We start from the raw sequence: 25890 nt of genomic DNA, 5'->3' as shown, positions 1-25890 counted from the left end.
GTACAGGTGAGACAGAAGTGGAGTCCAAGCTGGACCTGGCAATATAAGGGTATAGGTATCTGCACCGTTAATGATGGCCTGGCGTGGTTGGACAAGAAGTAAGCAATCCTACAAAATTAAAGCCGAGTTATAAAGATAGATTACATGTCATAGAGATGGCTTGGAAACAGACCCTACAGCCTGACTCGCCCACGCCCACCAGTAATCCTAAATAAATCTAGTCCCATTTGCCAGCATTTGGCCAAGATTCCTCTAAACCCTTCCTATTCATATACACAGATACTTTTTAAAAGTTGTACCAGCCTCCACCACTTCCTCTGTCAGCTCACTCCATACACGCACCACTGTCTAAGTGAAAAAGTTGGCCATTCGGTCCCTTATATATCTTTCCCCTCTCACCTTCAATCTATGCCCTCTAGCTTTGGACTCCCCCACCCTAGGGAAAAGACTTTGCTTATTCACCCCATCCATGTCCCTCATGATTTTATAAACATATATAAGGTCACACCTCAGTCTCCGACACTTCAGGGAAAACAGCCCCAGTCTGTTCAGCCTCTCCCTATAGCTCAAACTCTCCAACCCTGGCAACATCCTTGTAAACCTTTTCTGAACTCTTTCTAGTTTCACAACATCCTTCCAATAGGAGGGAGACCAGAATTGCACGCAAAATACTCCAGAAATGGCCAAACCAATATCCTGTACAGCTGCAATATGACCTCCCAACTCTTATACTCAATGCACTGACCAATAAAGGCAAGCATACTAAACACTTTCTTCACTATCCTATTTACAAGTGACTACACTTTCAATGAACTGTGAACCTCCACTCCAAGATCTTTTTGTTCAGCGACACCCCCCCCCCAGGACATTACCATTAAGTGTATAAGTCCTGTCCTGATTTGCCTTTCCAAAATGCAGCACTTCACATTTACATAAATTAAACTCCATCTGCCACTCCTCGGCCCATTGGCCTATCTGATCAAGATCCTGTTGTACTATGAGGCTATCTTCTTTGATGTCCACTATACCTCCAATTTTGGTGTCATCTGCAAACTTACTAAGCATATTTCCTATGTTCAGATTGAAATCATTTATATAAATGACAAAAAGCAGTGGATCCAGCACCAATTCTTGAGGCACACTGCTAGTCACAGGCCTTCAGCCTGAAAAGCAACCCTCTACCACTATACTTTGTCTTTTACCTTTGAGCCAGTTCTGTAGCCAGTTCTCCCTATACGCCATGTGATCTAACCTTGCTAACCTGTCTACCATGAGGGACCTTGTTGAATGCCTTACTGAAGTCCATATAGGTCATGTCCACTGCTCTGCCTTAATCAATCCTCTTCATTAGTTCTTCAAAAAAACTCAATCAAGTTAGTGAGATATGATTTCCCATGCACGAAGCCATGTTGACTACCCCTATTCAGTCCTTGCCTTTCCAAATACATGTATATCCTGTCCCTCAGGATTTCCTCCAGTAACTTGCCCACCACTGATGTCAGGGTCACTGTCTTTAGTTCCCTGGCTTTTCCTTACCACCATTATGTTTTTTCTTTATTCATTCACGGGCTGAGGGCACCGCTGGCTAGGCAGCATTTATTGCCCATCCCTTATTGCCCAGAAGGCAGTTAAGAGTCAACCACATTGCTGTGGATCTGGAGTCACACGTAGGCAAGACCAGGTAAGGATGGCAGTCTCCTTCCCTAAAGGATTCACGGTCATCATTAGATTCTTAATTCCAGACATTTATTGAATTCAAATTCCACCATCTGCCATGGTGGGATTCAAACCTGGGTCCCCAGAATGTTATCTGGGTTTCTGGATTAACAGTCCAGCGATAATACCACTCTGCCATCGCCATTATTATATAGTGGCACACCGTTAACCAACCTCCAGTCTTCCGGCACCTCACCTACATGTGATCCCATATTTGTGAGAAAGTGATGTGAGTGCTTCTAACAACATGAGGCATATCTTTGTTTCATTGACTTGCAAAAGACCACATATACTTTATTTTTGAACAATAAACTGAAATGGAAGTCATACACCTTTAACTGGAATGCTAGAAAAGTTGTTTGCCACTTGAACAATCTGTTGCATCTTGTTTAGCTGTGCAATACAATATCGATTTTTGGGAGCAAAATGAGGGATATTTGCAAATGAATTGCACTTTTGCGTTAATGAATTTCTGCCTGGTAACAGCTCTGTGGTTGAGCTGCAGAGTTTTTAAAAAGTTGCAAATGCCAAGTGCAACAAAGAGGGAAAACAATCCAGAGCATACAGAATGCATCTCTCCCTTTCTCATGTGGGTATAAAGACAGAAAACTCCAGAAAGCTTAAAAGTGTTTGTACGAAAAGATAACAATTGATCTGGTCAACCATTGAACTGAAGGATGACCATTACCATACAAACAACAGTGACTCATTATTGCTAAAAATAAAAGGACTGTGAGAGAAAAAGAACTCTCCACCTTGTGGTCTGGACTTCTGATCTTTGGAATTTTGTTTAGCCTGTCTATATTCTTTTTCCACCCACTGTACATGCGTTAAACCATATGGGTTTTGTCTGTTTTAACTGTGTGTGAGTGTGTTGTATGAATGATGGGGTATAGTTTAAGTTACATAAATTAGAAATTTTTTTTTCACGTTCTGTTTTAATAAATAGAATTACTTTTTACTGTTACTGATCAAACATGCTGTGTTTTGCGTTGTCCTTGGTAGCACAATCAGGCAAATTGGATTTTGGCAGTGTCATTTAAATTTTATACATTTTCATACATTTTGTGACAGCTTATGGGACAGTGGAGTATGATAATCATCACACTCTTCCCAGTTAAGACATGATAGACTATATAAAGTTGTATCAGAGATAGTAGGAACTGCAGATGCTGGAGAATCTGAGATAACAAGGTGTAGAGTTCATCAAGCTCTACACCAGACTATATAAAGTGAAGCTTCCCCCTTTGTTTGAAATGTCTTTGACCTATTAATTAATATTGAATTATAGTGGGTTTTTTGGACTGACTACAATAAATGTTTTAAGTGACACCTTGACAAGACTTTTTTTCCAATGGACCTTGTGAGGATCCCTTTTTAAAGGTTATTGTTCTGTACAGGAATTATAATATCATCACTTCAAAATATAAGGTTAGAAGGATTCTGATTAGGAATGTATTGAGTGCAGAGGTAATTTAAAAGGCTTGGTAAGCTCGTGTTAAATATTTAAAATTGATACATAGGCGAAATAATTCAATCTTGAGGTGTGGTTCTTGACATAGCTTCCTGAAACAGTCTGACTCAATGTTACTTCACTTCATTAATAGCCCATGTTTTGTAAACTGATTAACTGAAGGCCACAAGATAAGGCCCACCTGCCATAGTATACCAAGCAGCTGGAAATTGTGTAAAAACCCCTGAGGTTTTGTTTGACATGAAATACATATTGCAAATATCATGTGTAATTGCAGTTTTATTGAGATACTTAAGAATGGCATGTTCTCTGCAAGTTCTACAGCATTGCACAATGTCTAATTTGAGCTGTTCTAGAATACAAATATAATGAAGTACATATTTAGAAACAAATAAAAGCACTCACAGTTGTGATGGAGTAAATTGAACAGCAACTTCTGGTTCCACACATTTTCTTTTAAGGTGGAAATCCAGAATTATTGTCATGAGTATTTCACTACTCCATAAATGTGTACTGTAGGAGTCCTTCGTGTGACATTTGGCACTGAAATCAATGTAGTGGTATGAAGTTGAGATATTGACCCATCCAAACCTCACTGAAGACATCAATATTGGGGCTCATACATTCTGAAAACGGTGAATTTTTAACAGGATTATAGATCAACAAAATCACTGGGGCAGAAATTTAATTTTAGAAGTGTAAAACACCATTCCTTTAAAATATTAGGGAGCACTAGAGATTTTAAAAAGTTTGTTTTACTTTATCCATCTCTGTTATTAATGTTTTTAATTCTATATTTGCTTCACTTTCTGTACATGATTTCAATCTGATTTGCTGCAAGTAAGCTCACAGGTGCAGCAGGCAGTAAAGAAAGCTAACTGTATGTCGGCCTTCATAGCAAGAGGATTCAAGTATAGGAACTTGCTACGATTATAGAGGGCATTGGTGAGGCTACACCAGGAATATTGTATGCAGTTTTGGTCTCCTTATCTGGGGAAGGATGTTCTTGTTTTAGAGGGAGTGCAGCAAAAGTTTACCAAATTTGTATCTTGGGATGGCAGGCCTGACGTGTAAGGAGAGGTTGAGTTGGTTAGGATTCTATTCACGGGAGTTTAGATTGAGGGGTTATCTCATAGAAAACTATAAAATTCTAACAGGACTAGTCAGGTTTGATGCAGGAAGAATGTTCCCTGTGGTGGTGGAGTCCAGAAATAGAAGTCATAGTTGAAGGAAAAGGGTAAACCATTTTGGACTGAGACGAGGAGAAATTTGTTCAATTGGTGTGGTGAACCTATGGAATTCACTGCCACTGAAAGTGGTGGAGGTCAAAACGTTATCTTTTCAAGGAGTTAGGTATAACTCTTCTTGATAAAGGGATTAAGGGGTATGCAGGGAGGGTGTGATTAGGGTATCGATCTCGATGATCCGTGATTATCTTTAATGGCAAAACAGGCTTGAAAGGTCAAATCGACTACTGCTGCTTCTGCCTTCTATGTTTCTATACCTCCTGCTTTATGTCCAACTTTGAATTCTGTGTCTCTGCAAAGAATCTTCATTCTCAAAATCCCTATAGAGGGCACTGCACTGGCTTAGACCCAGCATAAAACAAGACTGTACTCCAAAGCATGTCAAAACGTTGCCAGCAACTGTCAGCGAGAAGAATGGCAAGCATTGATTCTTCACTCTGAACTGCAAAATCTTGGCAAGTATTAGTGGAAAATTGTGGGATGGGTTCAGGATGAAAAATAGGAATGAAGAGAGGGGATTAGCTGTGTTCACATGATCCCCATTTGTTTGTGGTGATACAGCCTATCATCAGGTGTTAGTAGAGAAACGGGTTTTCACATTGCAATTCAAACCCTATTTTTAAGCAGTGGTTTTCAAACAGTAGCCATCGCTGAATCATTTTATTTTGTTTCGTAACCACAAATCAAAAGGAAAATCCAGTCCTTTGTCGGCTTAAGAAAGCTTGTCAAGTCATTGGTGACATCAGGAAAAAGGTTAGGGGGAGAAAAGCTAAACTCTTCATAGACAATCATCTTTCAAAGGCGACTTGTCCAGGAGCAATGAGAAATAAAATCAATGTTGACCACAGCAGCTGAAGCAATGATATGGCAATGTACATGTTAGGGAAAAGCATGCAGTAGGTTGACAAAAAAATGCTTTGAAGGGAGATATTCTGGAAGCATCTCACCAGATATTCTGGTTTTCTTTCATTATAAATGGTACGCAGAGGACCACAAATTATGAAATACATTTACCAGATGTTTTGTAACTAAACTGATTCCCAAACTTAAAAATCTGGAAAGACATCCAACTTTCTTTTAAAAACCATTGTCTATGAAAAAGCCATACACTCTGAGCACATTCTCAACTGAAAATTAGAATGGGAAATTGACAAGGAGCCACAGAGGGAGAGACAAGAAAGGATGATTGAAAGTTTGGACAGAAAGATGATTTTGAGATGGCTATTCATAATGAGCATGTTAAGAGTTGAAGGAATTTAGAGTGGGAGTTATAAACAGGAGGAATAAGGCAGTTGAAGGATTTGCCTGAGGCAAATTGAGAGACAATCCTGAAGGGTAAGAATCAGAGAATTGAATAAACCAGTATGGGTGTGCACATTTGGAGGAGGGATTTGAAAAATTTAATTTTCAAATCTGGTGCACAACTAACCACTGTACATTGATGAGCGATTGGAACCATGGGCATGATTTTGACCTCCCTGGAGGTGGTGAGAAAGGAAATAATTGGGCATTTGGCCCAGAGAGACACCAATCCCCTTGCCACTACAGCAAATACGTTCTGGATGACAAGGTCCATAGACATCCTTTTCAACCCCCACCAATTAAGGCCCATGTGATCAAGTAACAACCACTTAAGAGTCTCAACTCTCCACTATTCCTATTATCTGCCTTCTCGGCAGGTGAGAAAAGTGGTTGGTTTCCAGGGTGGCCTGCCTATCAAGTTGGAGAATAGTCAGGCTGTACCCCAATCTCAGGTAGTCAGCAGTAGGGAAGTGGAGCAGTGTGGTGGAAGCTTAAAGTTAGTCCCTATCTTTGTTTCCAAAACCCTGATGTCCTCTTCCTGAGATCTTTTTTTAAAGAAAATCCCCCGCTTGCCTTTTTAGTCCTTTACAGCCAAGGCCTCCAGTGACAATCTCAAAAGCTACAGCCTCAGGCAGGATGAAACTTCAGTGGCAAAGCTCCTCTTTGGATGGGAGGCTTGCCAGTCAGTATTTTTAAGTACCTATTCAGTGCTTGATCTGGTGAGATTTCCCACTGATGCAACAGGAAATTATTCACCCTCAAAGTTGCCCACCCACACTCATTGCAGAGCACTATATCCTAACCCTTAGTATGGGATAGAGATGGGTCTGCTACATTTTGTATGTGTCGTTAAGATCATCTCTCACTTTTTTCACTTTTGGTCTGAAACTGAGAGCTGAAGTTGAGAAATGAACTTTGAGCAGCAGCTTCTTTTGGATAGGAGAGAGCAAACAAATTGATGCTTGCTAATGGAAGGATATTGCAGGTTAATTATTGCTCTAAAAATACTGTAGATGTTTGGCACCATGATGTATTATGCTCAAGGACTGGCAGCTGGTTGGGTATCGCATTGGTTAATCACGGGAAGGCTGCTGCTGGCTAGCCAACATCAGAATGTTGAAAAAGAGAAACCATAGATTGAACTGATTTTAACTGGGTTTTTGGGCAGAAGGCTGTGTGCTTGGAAGCTATTAGACTAGAAGTTCTGTTTAAATTTTACTCCTTCTAATTTTTATATTCAGTTAAGGAATTGTTGAACGTTCTTAGAAAGGAATCCCAATTTTAAAAAAAAGTGAATATTCCACCGAGCCTGCTAGAACCTGTTTGCATTAACTGGTGACTTTTGAATTCAAGCAAGATATAATCTCATGTGACCGTAATATAACCAATCACTGAAAGAATTCCATAAAGACCTGGTACTCATTGTTGAAACAGTTTTCAGTAATTGTTACATTTTCTTTCTAATTTCTCCCATAATTGTGTCTATCTGTGCAGAAGAGTGGGGATTTGTATTCAAAGACGAGGCTTAGATCGTAGATATTAGTTAGATTGCCTTGTAGTTCATCTGTATTCTGCTAAAGTTACATTCTTAATGATAAATTGTTAATTTCGATTCATGTTACAAACTTGGTGTGCAAGATCAGTTATTTGAAAAGCGTGCTCGGAAACAATTGAGCAATTTTGAGGGCCATTGAATGCTTTAATTTCAGTGTTGCAAATCCAGTGTTAGCAAGTCTGATTTAGTTTGGCTTGGTATCCCTGTGTCATAGCACATCATGTGATGAAAGAATGCAGTTCCTTAAATATATCCAAATACAGAATAAGAATTCAATAAAATATTAAATTTGTTGTTCAAAAATTTGGTTCTTTAAATTTAAGCTTCCATGGTTTCTGAATTAAATTTTGGACAATGAAAATTTTAAACTTTCCAGATTATTTTTGCAAATCTGAACATAATAAATGAAAAGATAAGGCATAAGAAAACTTATGTTCCTATTTTACCTAACTGTAAATTTAAAAGCTTTTGTGAGTTTAACTTCTGATGTTTGAACTTCAGTTTCTCTTTCCGATTAGCTTTCATATGGAAACTTTTCCTTATAGAAAGCACCTTTTTAGCGATGCCAAGTGATGATATGAAAAAAATAAACCATGTATTAGCATGACCAAAGCACATGTGAGCATGAATAATAAAAGGAAACTGGTATACACAACTCTTTAAAGCTTCGAATTTCAGCTGTAGTCAGAAGAATTTATTCAACACAACTACTGGTTAATAAAAAAGCTTAATTTTGGTCAACATCAATGACGTTATTCCTGTAGGTACATTGAACTCGAGATAAGTATTTAAAACTATCTTAACAATCTAGTAAACTTATTTTCAATGATTTATATGTACATTGTTATTGATCAAAATCCATAAGTATATTTGCAAAAATCAGATTGTTTTTGTATATAGATTCTTTTACACAGTTTTTTGTTTCTTTCGAGCTTGAAACTGTTCAGTTTTTGCTTTTACCGATTTTACAAGCAAAGAAAGTGCAGGATCTATGGGTTTCTTGATGGCTGTTGTTGTGTCTTCTCCAATCACATCACTTTCCTTCCTTTTGATCAATGCTATTTGCTTCTGCTGCTCTTGCCTTCGCCTTGACTTTTCTTCCAGGATCGACTGTGTGGCATTAGTCTTCTTAAAACTGGGATCTGAAGGGTCTAGGTTGAAGAGGTGCGAAGTATATATGGCTTTAAACCTTGGGTCAGCAACATCCACCTGTAACAAAACAAAAATCTCAAACATAATATCTTGCATCTTTGTTATAGCTGTCCGGTTTTACAGCATGTTCAATGATTTAAAATTTAGGCCACATCTGAATCTTGCCAATAATTTCCATAGTAACAGAACTGTGATATTCAGAACTTCTATTGTCTCCAAAATGAGAAGGCATTTAATGTAAAGCACATTTCCCCCTTTTCATTTTTCTTTTACAGAATCACAGTTCATTGTGTCTGTGCTGGCTCTCTGAAAAAGCTGTTCATGTCCTTTTGAGCTTTTGCCCTTAAAGTTTTCATTTTGCAAACAGTTATCCACTTTTGTGTTAAAGATATTACAAGATTTATTTCTACTATGTTTGCTTGTTAGGCAGTGAATGCCCTTCAATCCCATGCACTAAAAACATTCTCTCCACTTCTCCCATTATTCCTGTGGTGACAGCAGTGAATAGCTATCCTCTAATTCTGATTCTTAAGATTATACTGTCTCATTCTGGATCTATCCCTACGGGAAGTAAGTTTTTTCTGTATTTACTTTAGAAAGTCCCAGAAAACCTGCTAATAATATTTTTAAAGTCTTCAAAAGAAAAACATTTTCTTCTCAACTTCTATACAAGTCATTGTGGATAGTGAGATATCAACTAAAGGGATCAAACAAAAAAGGTACAATACCAAACTAGAATGTAAAATTTTGAGAATAGTATTTATTTCAACTGTGTATAATTGTCTTTGTGTGGGGACATTTGTGCCTGTGCTGGCTGTTCTACCTGTAGAGTCATACCTATGCTTCTTCATTTACCTAAAATATTTCACTGTTAGTGCTGTCAATTCATGATCTTGCAGGGCAGGCCAAAGGGAGTGTATGGGGCAGAAACAAAAAGAACAGTCAGCAGTCATTATGATCTGTAATTATTGTATCATAAATAAACCATGGGCTAACAGATTCTAACCAGGAATCATCTACTCAGTCTTTATCTTACGTGCCTTAGGTAGATTCTATCTCCCCCATCTATGAGCCTAGAGACCATTAACCATTCCTTATTTGGTAATGCAGCATTATTGCGCTCTAGACCAGTGATCAAAGGTTCTATGGACATGTTTTATAACTTCAGAGTCAAATTAAATGTGCACTAGGGTCCAGCGTGGGCCCTATAAGGTCACTGAACAGTCAGTTTTAGTCAGTTGGTTGGAGGCAGTTAAAACAGAAGCTTGCTACCTTTGGGCTACTGAAGCAGTCAGATACCAAGGAGTAGGTAGAAGAGGCTCCATCCCAAAAGGTGCTACTGTAGCAATCTCCATGTGCAGTTAGAGCTTAGAGATGTCCTGGGAGCTGGTAGGTGCAGTAGGGTCTTGGAGGAAACCGTGGGAGCCATTGCTAATTATAGCTAAATGTAGGTGTGAAGGAAGTTCACAGGCAATATTTGCTTGGTGCAGCCGAGAAATATGGGAGCTCAGAAACCCAGGGATAGTCTCAGTTTATTGAAGATAAAGCTGGAATTATACTTGTTGGAATGCAGTCTTCAGAATCCAGTGGACACAGGCTCGGGAAAAGATTGAACTACCAGGACAGGAGACAGTGAGCAATCATTGAGACAGACAGTCTGTAAAGAAGCAGCTTTTGAGGAAGTCCAAACCATTCTTTGGAAATGAAGATTTGGAATCCCTTGTAAAGGGGAAAAAGTTTTAATAAGAATTAATGAGGGTTTGTTGAAAAATCTGAGCAATCTTGTCCTGACTGCATTTGTTATTTGATATGCTATGTGGGGTTTTGGCCATAGTTTTTTTGTTCTCCACTTTTACCTCAGCTTAATTTTGGATGTTAGTACATAAGTTCTGTTTTGCTATTATAATGTTGTAGAGTAAAATTTATTCTATTTGTTTGAAACTGTGGGGTTTTTTTTTTATTCATTCATGGGATTTGGGTGTCAATGGCTGGGCCAGCATGTATGCCTCATCCCTAGTTGCCCTTGAGAAGGTGGAGGTAAGTTGCCTTTTTAAACCACTGTAGTCTATTTGTTATGGATTGACCCCCAATGCCGTCACAGGAGGAGTTCCAGGATTCTGTCCCAGCAATGCTTGTGGCTTTATTCTCTAAGTAAATACCTGGGATCTCAAACTGTCTACTTTAAACCAAAAAATGTTAGTGTTTCCAATCCAATCTCATTAACAATCCACAGTGGAATCTTTACATTTTTGACAAGTATAAATATAACACAAAGTAACATATTTTATCTTGCTATACTTAATTTTGAATTGTGAACAACTGAACAAAGAATTGTGAACACTGAAATGTTAAATTACCTGGAAATTGTCTTCTTCTAGAAGTGCCTGCTTTTTAATTAATTTCTTCTTTTTCTTCTTGCTGAGATTCTGCTGTTCCACTATTTTGTCATAATTGAAATGTCTTCTGTCTTCCTCTTCATCATCCATCATAAGCAAGGCCATTTTTGCCTGGTAATTAAATATTTTGTGGTGTAAGTTTACTACATATTAAAATGAAAATTTAATAATGTATAAATCTGCAAAGGCAAAAGAAAAGTGCACATGCTCAGAACAAGAGGCCCAGATATATAGAAACTCTCTCAAAATTATGCTGTAAATCCCTTGTTGGTCTGACTGTTAATCATACCATCTCTTAAACATTTACATCACTGTAGGCCCTAACTCAGCGTATTCTAAAAGATCAAATGGAATTTCCCAGTCCCTCCTGTGATTGGTGCAAGTGAGGCACAAAAATCATCATAACCACCCAAGGAATGAAAGTCAGAAAGGTGAAAAGTAATGAAATGAAAAGCACTGAAAGGCAAGAAGTGAATAAGCAAAGCATGGCTTTGATAGCATGTACAATCGATTTTCCCAGTGTAAATCTTTCACTTACATGTTAATTTTCAACTCTTCAGTAGGTAAACAGCTTTGATAAAAATCTCATAGCTGCTTAATGGGCAAAATATGGGCAGGGCAAGCAGCAAGTACTAGAATTTTTATACAGTGTCTTCAAATAATAAATTCAGAATTGCATCGGAGCCCACAAAAAGCTGTGAAAGTGAAATGACTGTCCTCATACCGAGCATTACAGTACTGTAGAAAACTCTGTTTTAACTGGCACCTTATGAACTCTCGATAAACCGGCAACAACTGTATACCTGAAAGACTGGAAATTTTACAGTATTATTGTGATGTCCAAGTAGTCAGCTCAGGGTGTGAGTGAGAAGGCTCTCTGCTGATTTATTTTTAAAGACAAAGTTGCATAATTATTTAAGTGATATATGCCATAAATAAAGTATAACAGTGATGTGTATACCCTTTATTATGTTGCTATTACTTAGTGTGTGTTTTTACATTGATTATGTGGATCTCTTAATCAACTGGCACATTCCTGGTCCCATAGGTGCGGTTAATAATATGTTTGCTGTATTTGCATTCAGCATAATGCCATGAACTGCAATTAGTTAACTGACTGAATAATTAGTTTTTGGTGATGTTGGAAGATGGTTAAAAGGGAACAGGAAAAAAAAGCGTCTCTCTTGAAAAAGTCTAACGCCTTTATACATAGAACTGAGAAGATTTAGCTTCTCATCAAAATGATGAGACATCTTGCTCAATATGCACCATATACTTCAAATTTTCAAGATAGAGCATTTCTGACCTTTTCCTTTTCTAAGTCGCCTTCCTCCTCTGGTGTCAGTTTATCCATTAACTTTTTATTCTTCTTCCCCATCTTCTTTTGGTGAAATGCTGCAAATGAGAAAAATAAACAAAATGTGGAAGCTGTTCAACCTTATGATTTTGGATGAACAAAAGCTATATTGAAACATCACACAATGAATATTATTGCAAAGTGGGGAAACAATACAATTATTAGTAAGTTTCAGAAAACAATATCCAATCCACCTATTGGTATAATTTTTTATCATTTTGCTGTTTTCTAATGACATCATTTAGCATCATGTGCTAGACTGACGAGTATTAACATTTATAAGCAAAAGACATGGCATGCTTTCATTTTGTAACCTAGTTTTGGGTGTACTGGATATGAATGCCCATAAATCTGACAATAAAAACAAAAGCAAAAAATACTCCAGCAGTGCTCCACTTTAGAAAGGGGCCCATACTATGTTTAAACAGAATGTATGTCTAATAAACATTTAATCACTGCCATTACACTAATTGTAGAAAAATAAACATTTCCTATGGTTTTAGACTTAATGTCACAACAAGTATGTTAAAATTTACATAAAAGAAATTCTTAATTGACTCTTCTGTGAATCTTTAGACATGTTTTAGGTAAAGACTCTGCTAATAAGATTTAGTATGAAATCATAATGGTCACTTTCATTCATTCCTAACCAGTAATTTAGAAGCAGCTGTAACTTCCGTGTGCAAATATTTAAGATTATTTTCTTACTTTCAAGAGGATATGATGAATGGATAGGGCTTATCAGAAATATGATTTAGATTATACAGTTTAAAATATTTATCTGGACTTTTTATTGCCTTTCCCTTGTGTCTGAAAATGATTGGTTGTAAATACTAATTGCAGGAAGAGAATTACCTAACCGTGTATGATCAATGAAATTGTACTTTTCTGATTTACCTGACTGTCCCAGTTCATCCGTGAAGAAAGAATCATTCAAATCTACATCTGATGGAATCTCATCATCACTCAGTTTCTCAGAAATTGTAACCTACAAAGAAGTCACAGCAAGAAGATAAATACAACAAAAGAAAAATTATTTTCCATCAAAAATCAGGTTCTGGCAGTGACCTACATTATACAATGATATGATGTTACTCTTGCGCATGATGTAAAAATACAAACTTTCTCACAAGAAATCTAATCACTGCCTTCTTCCCATTGACAGTGGACCAAAAGACATAAACAAATCATATTGAGAAGCTGTTCTCAAAGGACTGTGTACCACCTGTATGGAAAGAGGCAAAGGGCAGTTAGCTGCAGGAGCTGCTTTTCCATTTTACAGTCTTACAATGAAAAGTGTGGTCAAACCTGCTGACTCTCATCATAGGAACAAACATCTACAATTTCAAAACCAGACAAGCACAAAAACGAATTCAAGTTCTCCACTTTAACTGGCTCATTAATTTGGTTGGGGTCCCCTTAACTCCGCCAGTATGTTAATTCCTACAATTATATACATCAAATCCTTGTTACCCAATTGGAGATAGGAGCACACACCTGCCATGAATAACACAAAAACGCAGATAGCGCTATAATAGAAATTACCTATCTACTTTAAAGGAATGCACAATCTATTGGGATCTTTCAATTACGGGAAAAAGATATCAGATCTGGGGCTGACCTCGCGGTATGTAGATCCATAGGTAGCAAATCCACATATAATGAGGAACTTGTGTATTCTTAATGACAATGGTGGACAAGTATAATGCAGAAGCTGTTCTGTTTAATATAAATACCATAAGCCACATTCTGGCAATTTTACTTTTCTCCCCTATAATCTAATATATTTATGATCATCATTCAAATTTGGTAGATATTTTAGTTAGCTCTAATAAAATGTTCATAACTTAATCTTTCTAAAAATTAAAACTGATTGCAATAGTCCTATAGGTCAGTACTTGTCCATTTCTTTTGTTACAGAAAACTGTTGGTCATCCTCTCTCGAATGCCATAAGATAGTTGATGTGGGAAGTAGAATAAAAGAGAAAGGAGTAAACGAGGTGAGGACCCTCACAGAGAAGCAGACAGACCGGCGGTCTGTGAAGGACTTGGGAGCAATGGCAGCAAGATTAAAAGCAGCAGCTAGAATGGAGAGATCACAGAAGCAGACAGATCAGCAGTGAAGTGGATGGAAGGAAGAAGTGCAGAATGGCAATAGCAGTAAGGGGTTAATTCATGAGGGGAGCAAACAGGCATTTCTGCGGCCAGTGATGTGACTATAGTATGGTATGTTGGCCTCCTGGATGCCTAGGTCAAGAATATCATGAAATGCTGCATGGCACTCTGAACAGAGAGGTTGCACAGCCAACAATTTGTGGTTCATGTTGAGACTAATGACATAAGAAGAAAGAGTAATAACATCCTGAAAGCAGACTTTAGGGAGTTTGGTAGAGATTTGAGAAGTAAGACTTCAATCTCCAGATTACTCAAAATGCCACGCAGCACTAAGTATAGGAACAGAAGGATAAAGCAGGTAAATGCATGTCTGGAGAGATGTTGTGGAAGGAAGGGTTTAGATACCCAGGACATTGTGACATTTATGGGATATTTGGGACTTGGAACAAGTTGGATAGGTTGGATGTGAACAGGTATGGAACCAACATCCTCACATAGAATCAGAGAATCCCTACAGTGTGGAAATAAACCATTCAGCTCATCAGGTGCACACTGACCCCCAAAGAGCATCTCACCCAGACCCACCCCCCTACCATATCCCTGTAACCCTCCATTTCTCATGGGACTCAAGGCAGAGTGGCACATTGAATCCAAAGTTGGTTGAGAGGCAGGAAGCAAAAGGTGATATTGTGGAGTTGTTTCCATGACTGGAAATCTGTTTCTAGTGGGGTTCTGTAAGGCTCCGTGATGGGGCGTGAGAGACGACCTTTTAGAACTGAGATGAGGAGGAATTTCTTCGGCCAGAGGGTGATTAATCTGTGGAACTCATTGACGTTGAGGGCTGTGGACACGAAGTCATTGAGTGTATTTAAGACAGAGATAGGTTCTTGATTGGTGCGGATCAAGGTGTCTTATCTGAAGTATATTGTTTGAAGGTACTCATCCAAGACTGACTTGATAACAATTAGATTTTGTCACCTTCAAAGTATTTCAATTTTGACTCAACAACGTAATATCAGACCATCAATCTCTAACCTAGTAAAGCAGTGTATAATCGGGTAAACCTTGAGCAAAGGCATAGGAGTGCTGTTAATACATTAATAGATACTGTGTAATAATGCTATGGCCTCTCAATCATACAAAGGTTTATTTGTAACATGCTAATATATCACTTCATTTACCCTGTAATATGTACCATGCTGTTTATGTTTGAATTTCTGTCTTATAACTCCACCTAATTAAGTCAAATTTATTTTCCCTAGTAATACAAATGACGGCTACATAGGATGCCACTAAACCAATTATTCAATCTTGAGCCAGCATGGAAATCACAAGCTCAGTCAAGATATATTCTCAAAAAAAATTCCAGTTAAAATAAAAACAGAGCAAACAAACTAAAATTCTATTCTGCATTTTTTTCCCAGTCAGTAATTATTCCCCCATTGACATACTGTTGACTCAGGTTCTCAAAATAAAAGTTTCTAAAAATATTTTAAAATGCAAGTTTTACAAAATTAGAACTATAAGTTATCAATTGTGTTTTTGAGTGCTTTTCACTTAGGGTTTGGCATTCATCAAATGCCTGGGTTTGCAGTTGATGTGCAGGGGAGGAGGCAAGAGAATGGGGTTGAGACACATCAGTCACGATGGGCCAAACAGCCTAGTGCTGCTCCTCTGTCTTATTTTTTATAGTCTTGTGGTATACATTAATGATTTGGACAAATGTAGTGATATGATGAAGAATTTCATAGATGACATGAAAATTTGTTGGTAAAGAATGAAAGGATTGCTGTAAACTGCAGGATGTCAATGGACTGGGCAGGTGGGCAAAACAGTGACAAATAGAATTCAATCTGGAAAAGTGTGTGTTAATGCATTTGGGGAGGGCTAATAAGGCAAGGGATTTCAGTGTGAATAGTTGGTTCTTGGAAAGTACTGAATATCAGAGAGACCTTGGTGTGCATACCCACCAATCCCTGAAGATAGCAGGACAGATGGATAATGTGGTTGGTTAAGAAGGCATATGGGATACTTGTATTCTACATCTGGCTAATACAGTAAAGAACAAGGATGTTACGTTGGAACTGGTTAATTGGAATATGATACTGTTTAGGCCACTACTGAAGTGCTGTGCCTAGTTCTGATTACCATATTATAGGAAGTATGAGATAGGGTGCAGAGGAGATTTACCAGGATGCTGCCTGGGCTCCAGGTCTGAGCTATGAGAAAAGGTTGGATAGGCTGGTAGTTTACCTTGGAGCAGCAAAGGTTGAGAGGGGACCTAGTAGAGGTGTATAAGATTATGAGGGGCATAGACAGGTTGAGTATGAAGAAACTTTTACCATGAGTAATGGAGTCAATAACCAGAAGACTGATTTAAGCAGAGATAAAAAGCTTAGCGAAGAGTTCAGGCAAATCTTTTTACCCATAGGGTTGTGGGAGTTTGCAACTTACAGCCTAAAAGAGGGGTTGAGCCAGAAACACTCGTAACAGTGAAGCAATATTTGGATATTTACTTGTGTTGCCACAACATTCAGGGGTATGGGCCAAAAGCTGGAAAACAGAATTAGTGTAGTCAGACCTTTGTTCAGTGGCACGGACACAACAGGCTGAATGGGACCCTCCTGGCTGTAAACATCTATGAGTCTATAAAATGTTGCACTGGTGCAGTGGGAATGGAAATAATTTGGAACAGAATTCTGAGGCAAAGTTCAAAGGATCCTTTATTTGTCTGTGCTATATCTGACCTGGGAGCACTACATGATGACATTGCAGTGATCATGCCTATTCTCTACGACAGGAACCCCTTGCCTTGATGAGTTCAGTTGTTCATGTTTCAAGTGATCTGTATCAGTTTGATAAATCAGTTCTCAAAGTTGGATGGTATCACAATATGTAATTCCCTGTAGCTTAACTATATTCGTTTGGAGCACATTACTTCATTTAGATAGATGATATCAGGGTTTATCCCCTTCAGTTTACCTTGGATGGTTATATTTGGCAAGGTAATATCAATTTACTTTAACATGATACATGATTCTGTCAAAATGCATTATAAAATAAATTGAAATTGGGTACCTTTCAGCACAGCATAAGTTTTTAAAAAAATACCAAGCTTGATCGAAGTTACAATTTGTCAATTAAACATTTTTCCAGAGATGGCCTCAAGCATGAAGAGAAGAGATACATTCTCATTTGTAAGCCAATAAATGTGAGGATAAAAAGCAATTATAAATGACCGGTTTCCTATTTAAAATCCTAGTATGCCAATTCAATTAAAAAAAACATCTGTTAAGCTATTCATAGCTGCAGAATGTTCTACAAATCACTTAAAATGTGGTAAAATAGTTGCTCCCAAACTTCATCATAAAAGAGATTGAAATGTTTAAATTCTGTAGTTGCTATTTTCTGGTTACTGAAGTTGAAATGACGCACACCTGCAATATCGCTGTTCGCGTGTCTCTGTAATTGAGATAGACAGCAGGCTGACTATCCTTACCATATGGATTCAATCTAGCAGCTTGGTTGTCATGACGCTCAGCTTTTTCTTAACATCTGAAGCCACCAGGCAGCCAAAAATGTCAAAATATACAGATTTTAAAATATATATAATGTTAGCTGATAGCAGACCACCACATAATATAAATATGGACAATGCACAAGTTCTTAAACTGTGCCCAGAGTTTAATTCAACCCAACTATAGTCTAGCAAAAATCAAGAGGTTGCTCATAAAACAAACCTCTACTTTTCTTAAATTTCCACAGCTATAAATTGGAGCTACATTTCTAGAGAAGGGAGAGAGATAGAGAAAGAGCTGATTGTTCTTTTTTTCCCCAATGAAATAAAAAGCTTAAGTTTCATCTCACTACAGTATATAACAGAATTGTAGACAGTGGATGTGTCAACTCTTTCTGACCAGACACATTATTTTGATAGTTACATAACACAGGACATAGCAAGACCCTATTTGAGGAGTGGAGAATCTCTTACACAGAGATCATATTCTCCAACTTCCAATCACCTCTTCCTTTCCCACCTTTTAGTAAAAGCAGATATTAAACTAAAATCCCTTGACACATATTTTCAATTTGGTCGAATACAGAAAGGTGCTAAAAGCCATTAAATAATAAGGTGCCACAAGCCAATTAAAATACTTAAATGTTTCTGAAAAACCCTACACACACAACATTTCTTTTATTCAAACCGATTATAGTCACACTTTTACATTCTCATCGAGCCGAATATACAGGTAATGTATAACAAAGTAACTCTCAAAAATACTAAAGTTTACTTATTAAGTCAGTTATACTTTGACAAAAGAGGCTCAAGGAAGTAGCATTCTGTCCGAAAGCACTAATCTGTGCACACTGTATCAGTGAACTAAACTCCCAGTAAACAGCCTAACTGTTCACCTACTGCAGCACGGGTGTCAACTGTAAAGCTATATTCCAATTTTATGGTGGAGAAACAAGGCTTTTTCAGATTAGAAATAAGATTCACAGAAGAAAAAACATCTCAAAAAATTATAATCCGTTTTACATGTCCCTGTTGCTATTAAAGGGGTAAGCTCTTGATAGTTAGCCCCTTATAAATATTACTCTTTCCATTCAGATAAATCCAGAAGTGACTACTTTAATATGGGATTCACTACTAGCAGTGTATATAAACTTTGCTACTTTCTTCTGATTCATAAAAAGCTTTCATTAAACAAACATTCTTCCTTGTGACATCTGAAAGAATGGCCTTTACTAACTCAGATGTACAGTATAAATGGGATGCTTCTAGATCTTTGACAGAGTTTACGCATTGTATAGCTAGAGGACCTGCTCCTCATTCTCAGCCATAAGCTTGTTGGACGATCAAGGTGATGAATAAGCACAGGGTAAAAAAATTACAGGGGTGGGGCACCTAAAGGTGGGTTAAATTAATGGATCGTGAGACTTCTACCCAAGTGGGAGGAAATCCCATCCATTGAAGATGTCAACAGCTCCATCAGTCCTGAGAGTGCCAAAGCTCCACTCTGCAGACTGTCCCACATTGAAGATAAAGGCTCAGTGGAACCCTGAACACGTCAAATTTGTGTTTTGGTTGGGAGGGTTTGGCAACCTTAGGTAAAGAGGTGGAGCTGTAGGTTTTAAATTCCTCATGTGGTGGAAGGAAGGTACCATCTTCTAATGGATTGCCCCAATGCACAAAGGACACCCTCCAGAAACAGTAATCTTCTGCCTCCCACACTTTCCAAAAACACTTTGTGAAAATAAAAAGTGCTGCCCAATCTCACCAGTCTGTTCATGCTGTAACCCATAGCAACTGTATGGGTAGGGTATACTGGAGTCAATGTTGCTTTTAACCTGCTCATTTGACCTTTAATTATTTATTTAATTATGGTGGGCAGGCTCCCAACTTTGTCCCTTTCCCATCCTTCATATAATGTGGAAATGTGGTTGTCTGGGCACCAGACCTATATTTGACAGTTCCTTGCTGAAAATACATGTAATATGTGTGTACATGTAATATCTAGTTTGTTAACTCTGTTTTGCTCTCTGCAGACAGTGCCAGAATGGCTGAATATTTGCAGCATTAACTTTTATTTCTTTTGGCCAGGTGATTTGGGAATTCTGCCTTTAAAGGGTGAGAGGAGACAAAAAAAATGCAGGTAACTATAGGCTAGTTAGCTTAACATCTGTCATTTGGAAAATGTTAGAGCCTGTTACAAAGTATACAGTAGCAGAGCATGAGAAATGCATAATATAATCAAGCAGAGTCAGCATACCTTCATGAAGGGGAATTCATGTCTGACAAATTTATTGGAATGCTTTGAGAAGGTAATAAGTAGGATAGATAAAGGAGAACAAATAGATGTAACATATTTGGATTTCCAAAAAACATTTGATACAGTACCACACAAAAGGTTGCTTAATAAGACAAGAATCCATGGCATTGGCATGGGGTTGGTGGGGGGGTGTGTAGTATACCAGCATGGTTAGAGAATTAGCTAATTACTAGAGGACAGAAAGTACGATAAAGGGGACATTTTCAGAATGGCAACTGTAAACTAGCGGAATGTCACCGGGATCAATGCTGGGACCACAATTATTTATAAGATATTTTTAAAGAATCCGTACAGTGTGGAAACAGGCTGTTCGGCCCAACAAGTCCACACCGACCCTCAGAGTACTCCACTCAGACCCATTATCCTTTTCCCTGTAACCCATCTACACATCCTTGAACGCTATGGGCAATTTAGCATGGCCAATCCACCTAGCCTGCGCATCTTTGGACTGTGGGAGGAAACCGGAGCACCCAGAGGAAACCCACACAGACACGGCTAGAATGTGCAAACTCCACGCAGACAGGCACCCAGGTTAGAATCAAACCTGGGTCCCTGGTGCTGTGAGGCAGCAGTGCTAACCACCATGGATGGAGGAAGTGAATGTGCTATCATCAAGTTTGTGGATGAACAAAAAGAGGTGAAAAAGCAAGTGGTGAGAATGACACAGAACCGAAGAGGGATTTAGACAAGTCATTGCTCCTACGTTTTATGGTGAAAACCCAGTACAAAGTTTTTTACAGTTATAAAGACAGGCGAAAAAGGGATTTCAACATACTTAAAACAACTACTGATAACGTAAACATACCGGCTGTATGGATCACAAAGATGTTATTAATCAGTAATGAACAGTGAAAATAAAAAGAAGTTATTGGACAGTAAAAACACACAGGTAAATCATACAGTGGAGTGGACTAACAATCAGAAGTTGGCTTACTAAAATTGTGTTACTTGGGGATGCAGGAATGACTTGTTCATTCCTAATGCAGATCATTTGCAAATTGATGTGTGAGATTGCCCACAATATGCTACGATCTTTTGTTCTGCTTCCGCAAATTATTGGAGTGTGTTTTAAAGTTAATAGCTTTCAAACAAAAAAATGTCAAACTCTGTGTCCCACTGAGGAGCAGAGCTCTTTCATGCTTTTATGCTTCACTCCCTTGCTTGGAATGTGACCGCAATAAACATCACAACCACATTCCAGACAACAACTCCTACTTGAATTTACATCGTCTTTATTGTAGCAAAACATCCTACAGCACTTCACAAAGACTACTGGTCAAGAAAGTTATATGATTTGAGCGTCTACTTGGAAAATAAAAATTAGAAAAAGAGAAAGCACCTTACAAAATGTGAAGCAGTTGAAGTAGATCTGAACTTGATTAAAATCTTCTGAAGTTCTTTGATGAAGGTGACATGTAACACTGTCATGTCAAAGGCCAGAGTCTTTGAAGTCAGGTGCATGAATTCAAAGATTGTTCCAGATTAAAAACAAAGGTGAGTCCTTAGGCTAGTTCTAGGAATGGCAGAAAGTTGGGGTGTCAGGAATTGATGGATATTGCATCAAAATATGAAGATGATATCAAATTGGGATTGGGGCTGGTGCGTGAATGGAATGAGCTGGAGGAAGTGGTGGAGGTGGTACAATTACAATGTTTAAAAGGCATCTGGATGGATATGAGACAAGTGCTGGCAAATGGGACTAGATTATTAAGATATTGGTCAGCATGGCCGAGTTGGACCGAAAGGTCTGTTTCCTTGCTGTATAGCTCTATGATTCTAGCTAATAACGTAGAGGACTGCATCACAATACAATAAGATACAGACTTTCAAAATAGGCAACTAAATGGCAAATGAAATTCAATGTGGCGACGCATCTAAGTTGCAACATTAAACTTCATAAAAGTATTTTATTGGCTCTGAAGCACTGAGAGACATCCGTAGTTACAAAAAGCAATACAACTGAAGGTAATATTTTTCTTTTCAGATGTGAGATGTCTCAGTTTAGTAGCAGAAAGAGGCCGCTAATGTCTTGGAAGGTAAGGAAGATAGAGGAGCAAAGTAATCTGGGAACACAGATGCACAAGTTGCTTGAATAGCAATATACATTGATAAAGCATGTAGATTGGTTCATTTTTTAGAAGAATGAACTTGAAACATTGTGTGGATTCTTCTTGATAGCATCGAAGTTGTCAGCGATATAACAGGAAGTCAGTGACACTTTCCCTCAGCTGGAATCGCTGGCCACACACATTCAAATGGTGGTCAGCCAATTAGTTAGGCAAGTTTGAGGAGCATAACAATCTGTCAGTAGGGGCAGGCAGGAGGTTGGCACCCTTGCTGTTCCTCCATGGGACCAAGTACCATGTTTAAAGGCACAAAGATAGGCTATGTTCAAGGAGTGGTACTCTGGTTCACTAAGTGGTTATCTATGGCAAAACCATCTGATCTCTATCCACCGATGTCTTCTCTGAGACATGGTTGATGTTAAGAGAATAGCCCCATGGTTTAGTGACGCTACAATGTATGTTCTATACCAGGATGATTGGAAAAGGTAGGGTGTCCTGTTTCCCGAGGATGGCCACAGGAGGCTCTCTTGCTTGTCCAGACAACCTGGATGAAGGCTGCAAGGCTGATTAGGAGCTGCAGAGCCCACAGTAGAACCTGGGTCGAGTGCCAAAAGATGAAAAACAAATCTGCTGGATTCCACAAGAGTAAGTGGCACTCTGTAGATGCAATAAAGGTGACACTCTTGAGGGTTCAAGCAGTGTAAGTGGTTGCATTTTTTTTTATTCATTCCTGGGATGTGAGTGTTGCTGGATGGGCCAGCATTTATCGCCCATCCCTAATTGCTCTTGAAAAGGTGGTGGTGAGTTTCCACCTTCTTCAACCGCTGTGGGTGGATCCACAATGCCATTAGGACAGGGATCGCAGCAGAGTGCAGAGGGATGTCAAACAGGAGTTTGGGTTGGAGGCCTCAGCATCAAATCAAACATGTCCTTCCTTCCCAAATACATGCCCACCATTCCAACGATGCCTCTGTCCTTAGACAATCCTGTTCTGTGCCCGTTAGACTGCAGCCTACCTCCCTAGGGCAGCCCTGCCCTGTTGTCTTTTGAGTGCTGCTACCTGGTTGGAATCATCACCTGTCATCATCTTCTCTAAAGAGAGAAAAACTGCTGCTGCTCACTCCAACTCCAACAAGTATACTATCTCACCAACTGTCCACCACTTATATATAGTTATGAATCTGAAGACATGTATTTCTCACTTGCATATAATGTAATTGGAAAGATCTGCCTAATATAGGCAAGATTGCCCTTTAATAAGCACACATGACATGCAGATGCGTGTAAATGGACTTTCTGATGCTTGTTATTGGAATACCTTTGAATTTTTGCAAGCTTAGTTTTATCCCACCATTGAAAAGCTGATTTTTCACTCTCATATAATTAACTTTCCCTGCCTGCCAAGTTTCCTGCTTCCAGAAGCAGCACATGAACTTTATCTCTCTCCACAAATGCTGCCCGACCTGCTGAGTATTTCCAGCATTTTTGTTTTATTTAAAAAAGCAGTGAGACATTGTTACATATTTGCAGAAACTTGGTTGGATCACACAAAGTACTGTGTACAATTCTCATTGCCATATTAGAAGCAAGATATTGAAGAACCGGAGATTTACAAACATGTTAATGGAATTGAAAGGATGCAACTTTCAGTGAAGTGTAATAAATCCGGGCTCTCTTTCTCTGGGGGAACAAAGACTTAAGAGAAGACCGAATTCAGGCAGCTTCATCTGTAACCAGTGCCACATCTAGGTGGGGTCAACCATACAGGCATAGGCAATAGTTCCTTCTTTGGCTTGATTTTTGGCTTCATTTACAGCTCTGGAAAGTTCTTTGGAATATTTTCAGTGTTTGAGGTGACACAGAATATAAAGGGTTTGCTGTTTGTACAAGGGAATCACTGAGATTCCTACTCACCATTGAAAAAGAATGAGGTGGTGGCTGGGGGGGGGAAGAGAAGTAAAGAAGGGAGTCCCAATCATGTCAGTGATTATTTGTGAATAAAGTTTTTTTTATTTTTATTAGGACAATATTTTCTAGTTTCTAATTTGTTGAGTCACCTTTGTGTTTTTGGTAGGTAACCATGGATATAACCACGGTTATCTACCATGAATTTATCTTGATGAGTTGAATTTTCAGAGTTAAAATCTTACACGGGCAAAAGATAGAACTGGTGTGAGACTGCATATGTGCAGATGGATCACAGCGGCAAGTTAGTGATAGGAATATACACTCCGAAGTAAGTTCTTTAAAATTACCAAGGAGTTCAACAGGACGGATGAGGAGAAACTGTAAACTTGTGTATGAGTCCAGAACAGGGAGAAATAAATATTAGATAGCAACTAACAGATCAAATAAAGAATTTGTTTATACAGCATAGTGACAAACTGGACATAGCTGCCACATGGAAGAGCCAAACCTGATAGCTTTGCTACATTTGTATGTCCCAAAGACTGCAGATCATACAAACAACACATCCTGACGTTTGCTGGATAATCCCAAACGTATGAAGAGTTACACTGACACCCAATTTAAAATAGATATTCAGGCTCACAGTGTGATGCATCTATGTGTATTTAACGCTACATATTAATATACCGGATCCTGTTTTTTGCAGCCAGAAAGGTCACATATATCACTCTGCCGTTTCAACTCAACAAAATATGACAACCATTCACTCGTTCATTTCTCAGGATAATACCTTGGCCTATTAGAATCAAGTAGCCTGGTTTAAAATTTAAATACGGCCTGGCAATTAACTGTTAAACATCATTTAACTGGTATATTCTCCATGACAATGCCTCTACCAGAATCCACTTACCAACAATCCACATTCTCCTCTCATACTGTATAAATGTTAGCCTAAATTGGTATTCTTGCATATTGTCCTGATGAGTGCAAGATGCAAAGCTTTGAGAAAATATTTTTTTTTTAAGGAGTACTAAATGAAAATTTCTGTTTTTTTTTAGCAGTACTAAATGAAAATTGTTACAAATTGATTATTCTCTACATTCATAAGAAACCAATTGCTTGATAGTGTTAAATAAACCAGCAAAGGGGAGTAATCAATTTTGCTTGATCACCTATTATGGCAACTTTCTTCATAAAATTATCCAAAGCATCTGGAATACATATGATGCTATTATCCTCCTTGATCTTTTGACAACTAAATTCCCTCAGCACCTTTCATAAGAGGCCCATTTCAATCACACATCTGCAAGATTTAAAGAGAAAATTCCAATCGTGTACAATACGCATGATTTGGCCAAATTGCCAGGCTGTCTTCTCAGAACTGCGTAAACTGAAACTTTTAAACCAGGTTGCCAAACACCCCACCCCCTACTATCTTCAAACGTTTAAAATATTAATGTAACAGATTGCCAGCACTTGAGTTTCAACAGCCATAAAATGGAAATCACCAAAGCAATTCAGTTGGAAACTTGGGGATTTCTCATTTTACAACTTCAATAGGAATTTGATACATTAGTTTATCCTCTTCCGATGTTTTAGTGTATTGCATAATTCCCATCAGGCCAGACTATCCTTCCAATTTTTTTTAGACAGAAGGTCTATTTACTCTTTTCACATAAACCACTTATTTACCGATTTTTCCGACTTTCAAAGTATGTTTCACCCCTCCATCTTCCCTATTTACAAAAAAGTTACAAGGGAAATATTA

At 38.3% G+C, this 25890-nt stretch overlaps 1 protein-coding gene across 2 annotated transcripts in view; it reads right to left on the bottom strand.

The window, feature by feature from the left end:
- Positions 1-7952: 7952 nt before the first annotated feature.
- esf1 (ESF1, nucleolar pre-rRNA processing protein, homolog (S. cerevisiae)) overlaps positions 7953-25890 on the bottom strand; it is a 61086-nt gene continuing 43148 nt past the window's right edge. For both annotated transcript variants that reach the window (XM_020533052.2, XM_048600572.1), the window contains exons 11-14: positions 13097-13187; positions 12149-12237; positions 10804-10953; positions 7953-8503 (exon numbers count right to left, since the gene is read on the bottom strand). In XM_020533052.2, coding sequence (XP_020388641.1) covers positions 8201-8503; positions 10804-10953; positions 12149-12237; positions 13097-13187 — 633 coding nt within the window. In that variant the 3' untranslated portion in view covers positions 7953-8200. The remainder of the gene's footprint in view (positions 8504-10803; positions 10954-12148; positions 12238-13096; positions 13188-25890) is intronic.

The sequence above is a fragment of the Rhincodon typus genome, chromosome 9 (genome assembly GCF_021869965.1).
Source record: "Rhincodon typus isolate 14 chromosome 9, sRhiTyp1.1, whole genome shotgun sequence".
Taxonomy (NCBI): Eukaryota; Metazoa; Chordata; class Chondrichthyes; order Orectolobiformes; family Rhincodontidae; genus Rhincodon; species Rhincodon typus.
The sequence above is the reverse complement of the archived record's forward strand: the minus strand, read 5'-3'. Positions and strand labels throughout refer to the sequence as shown.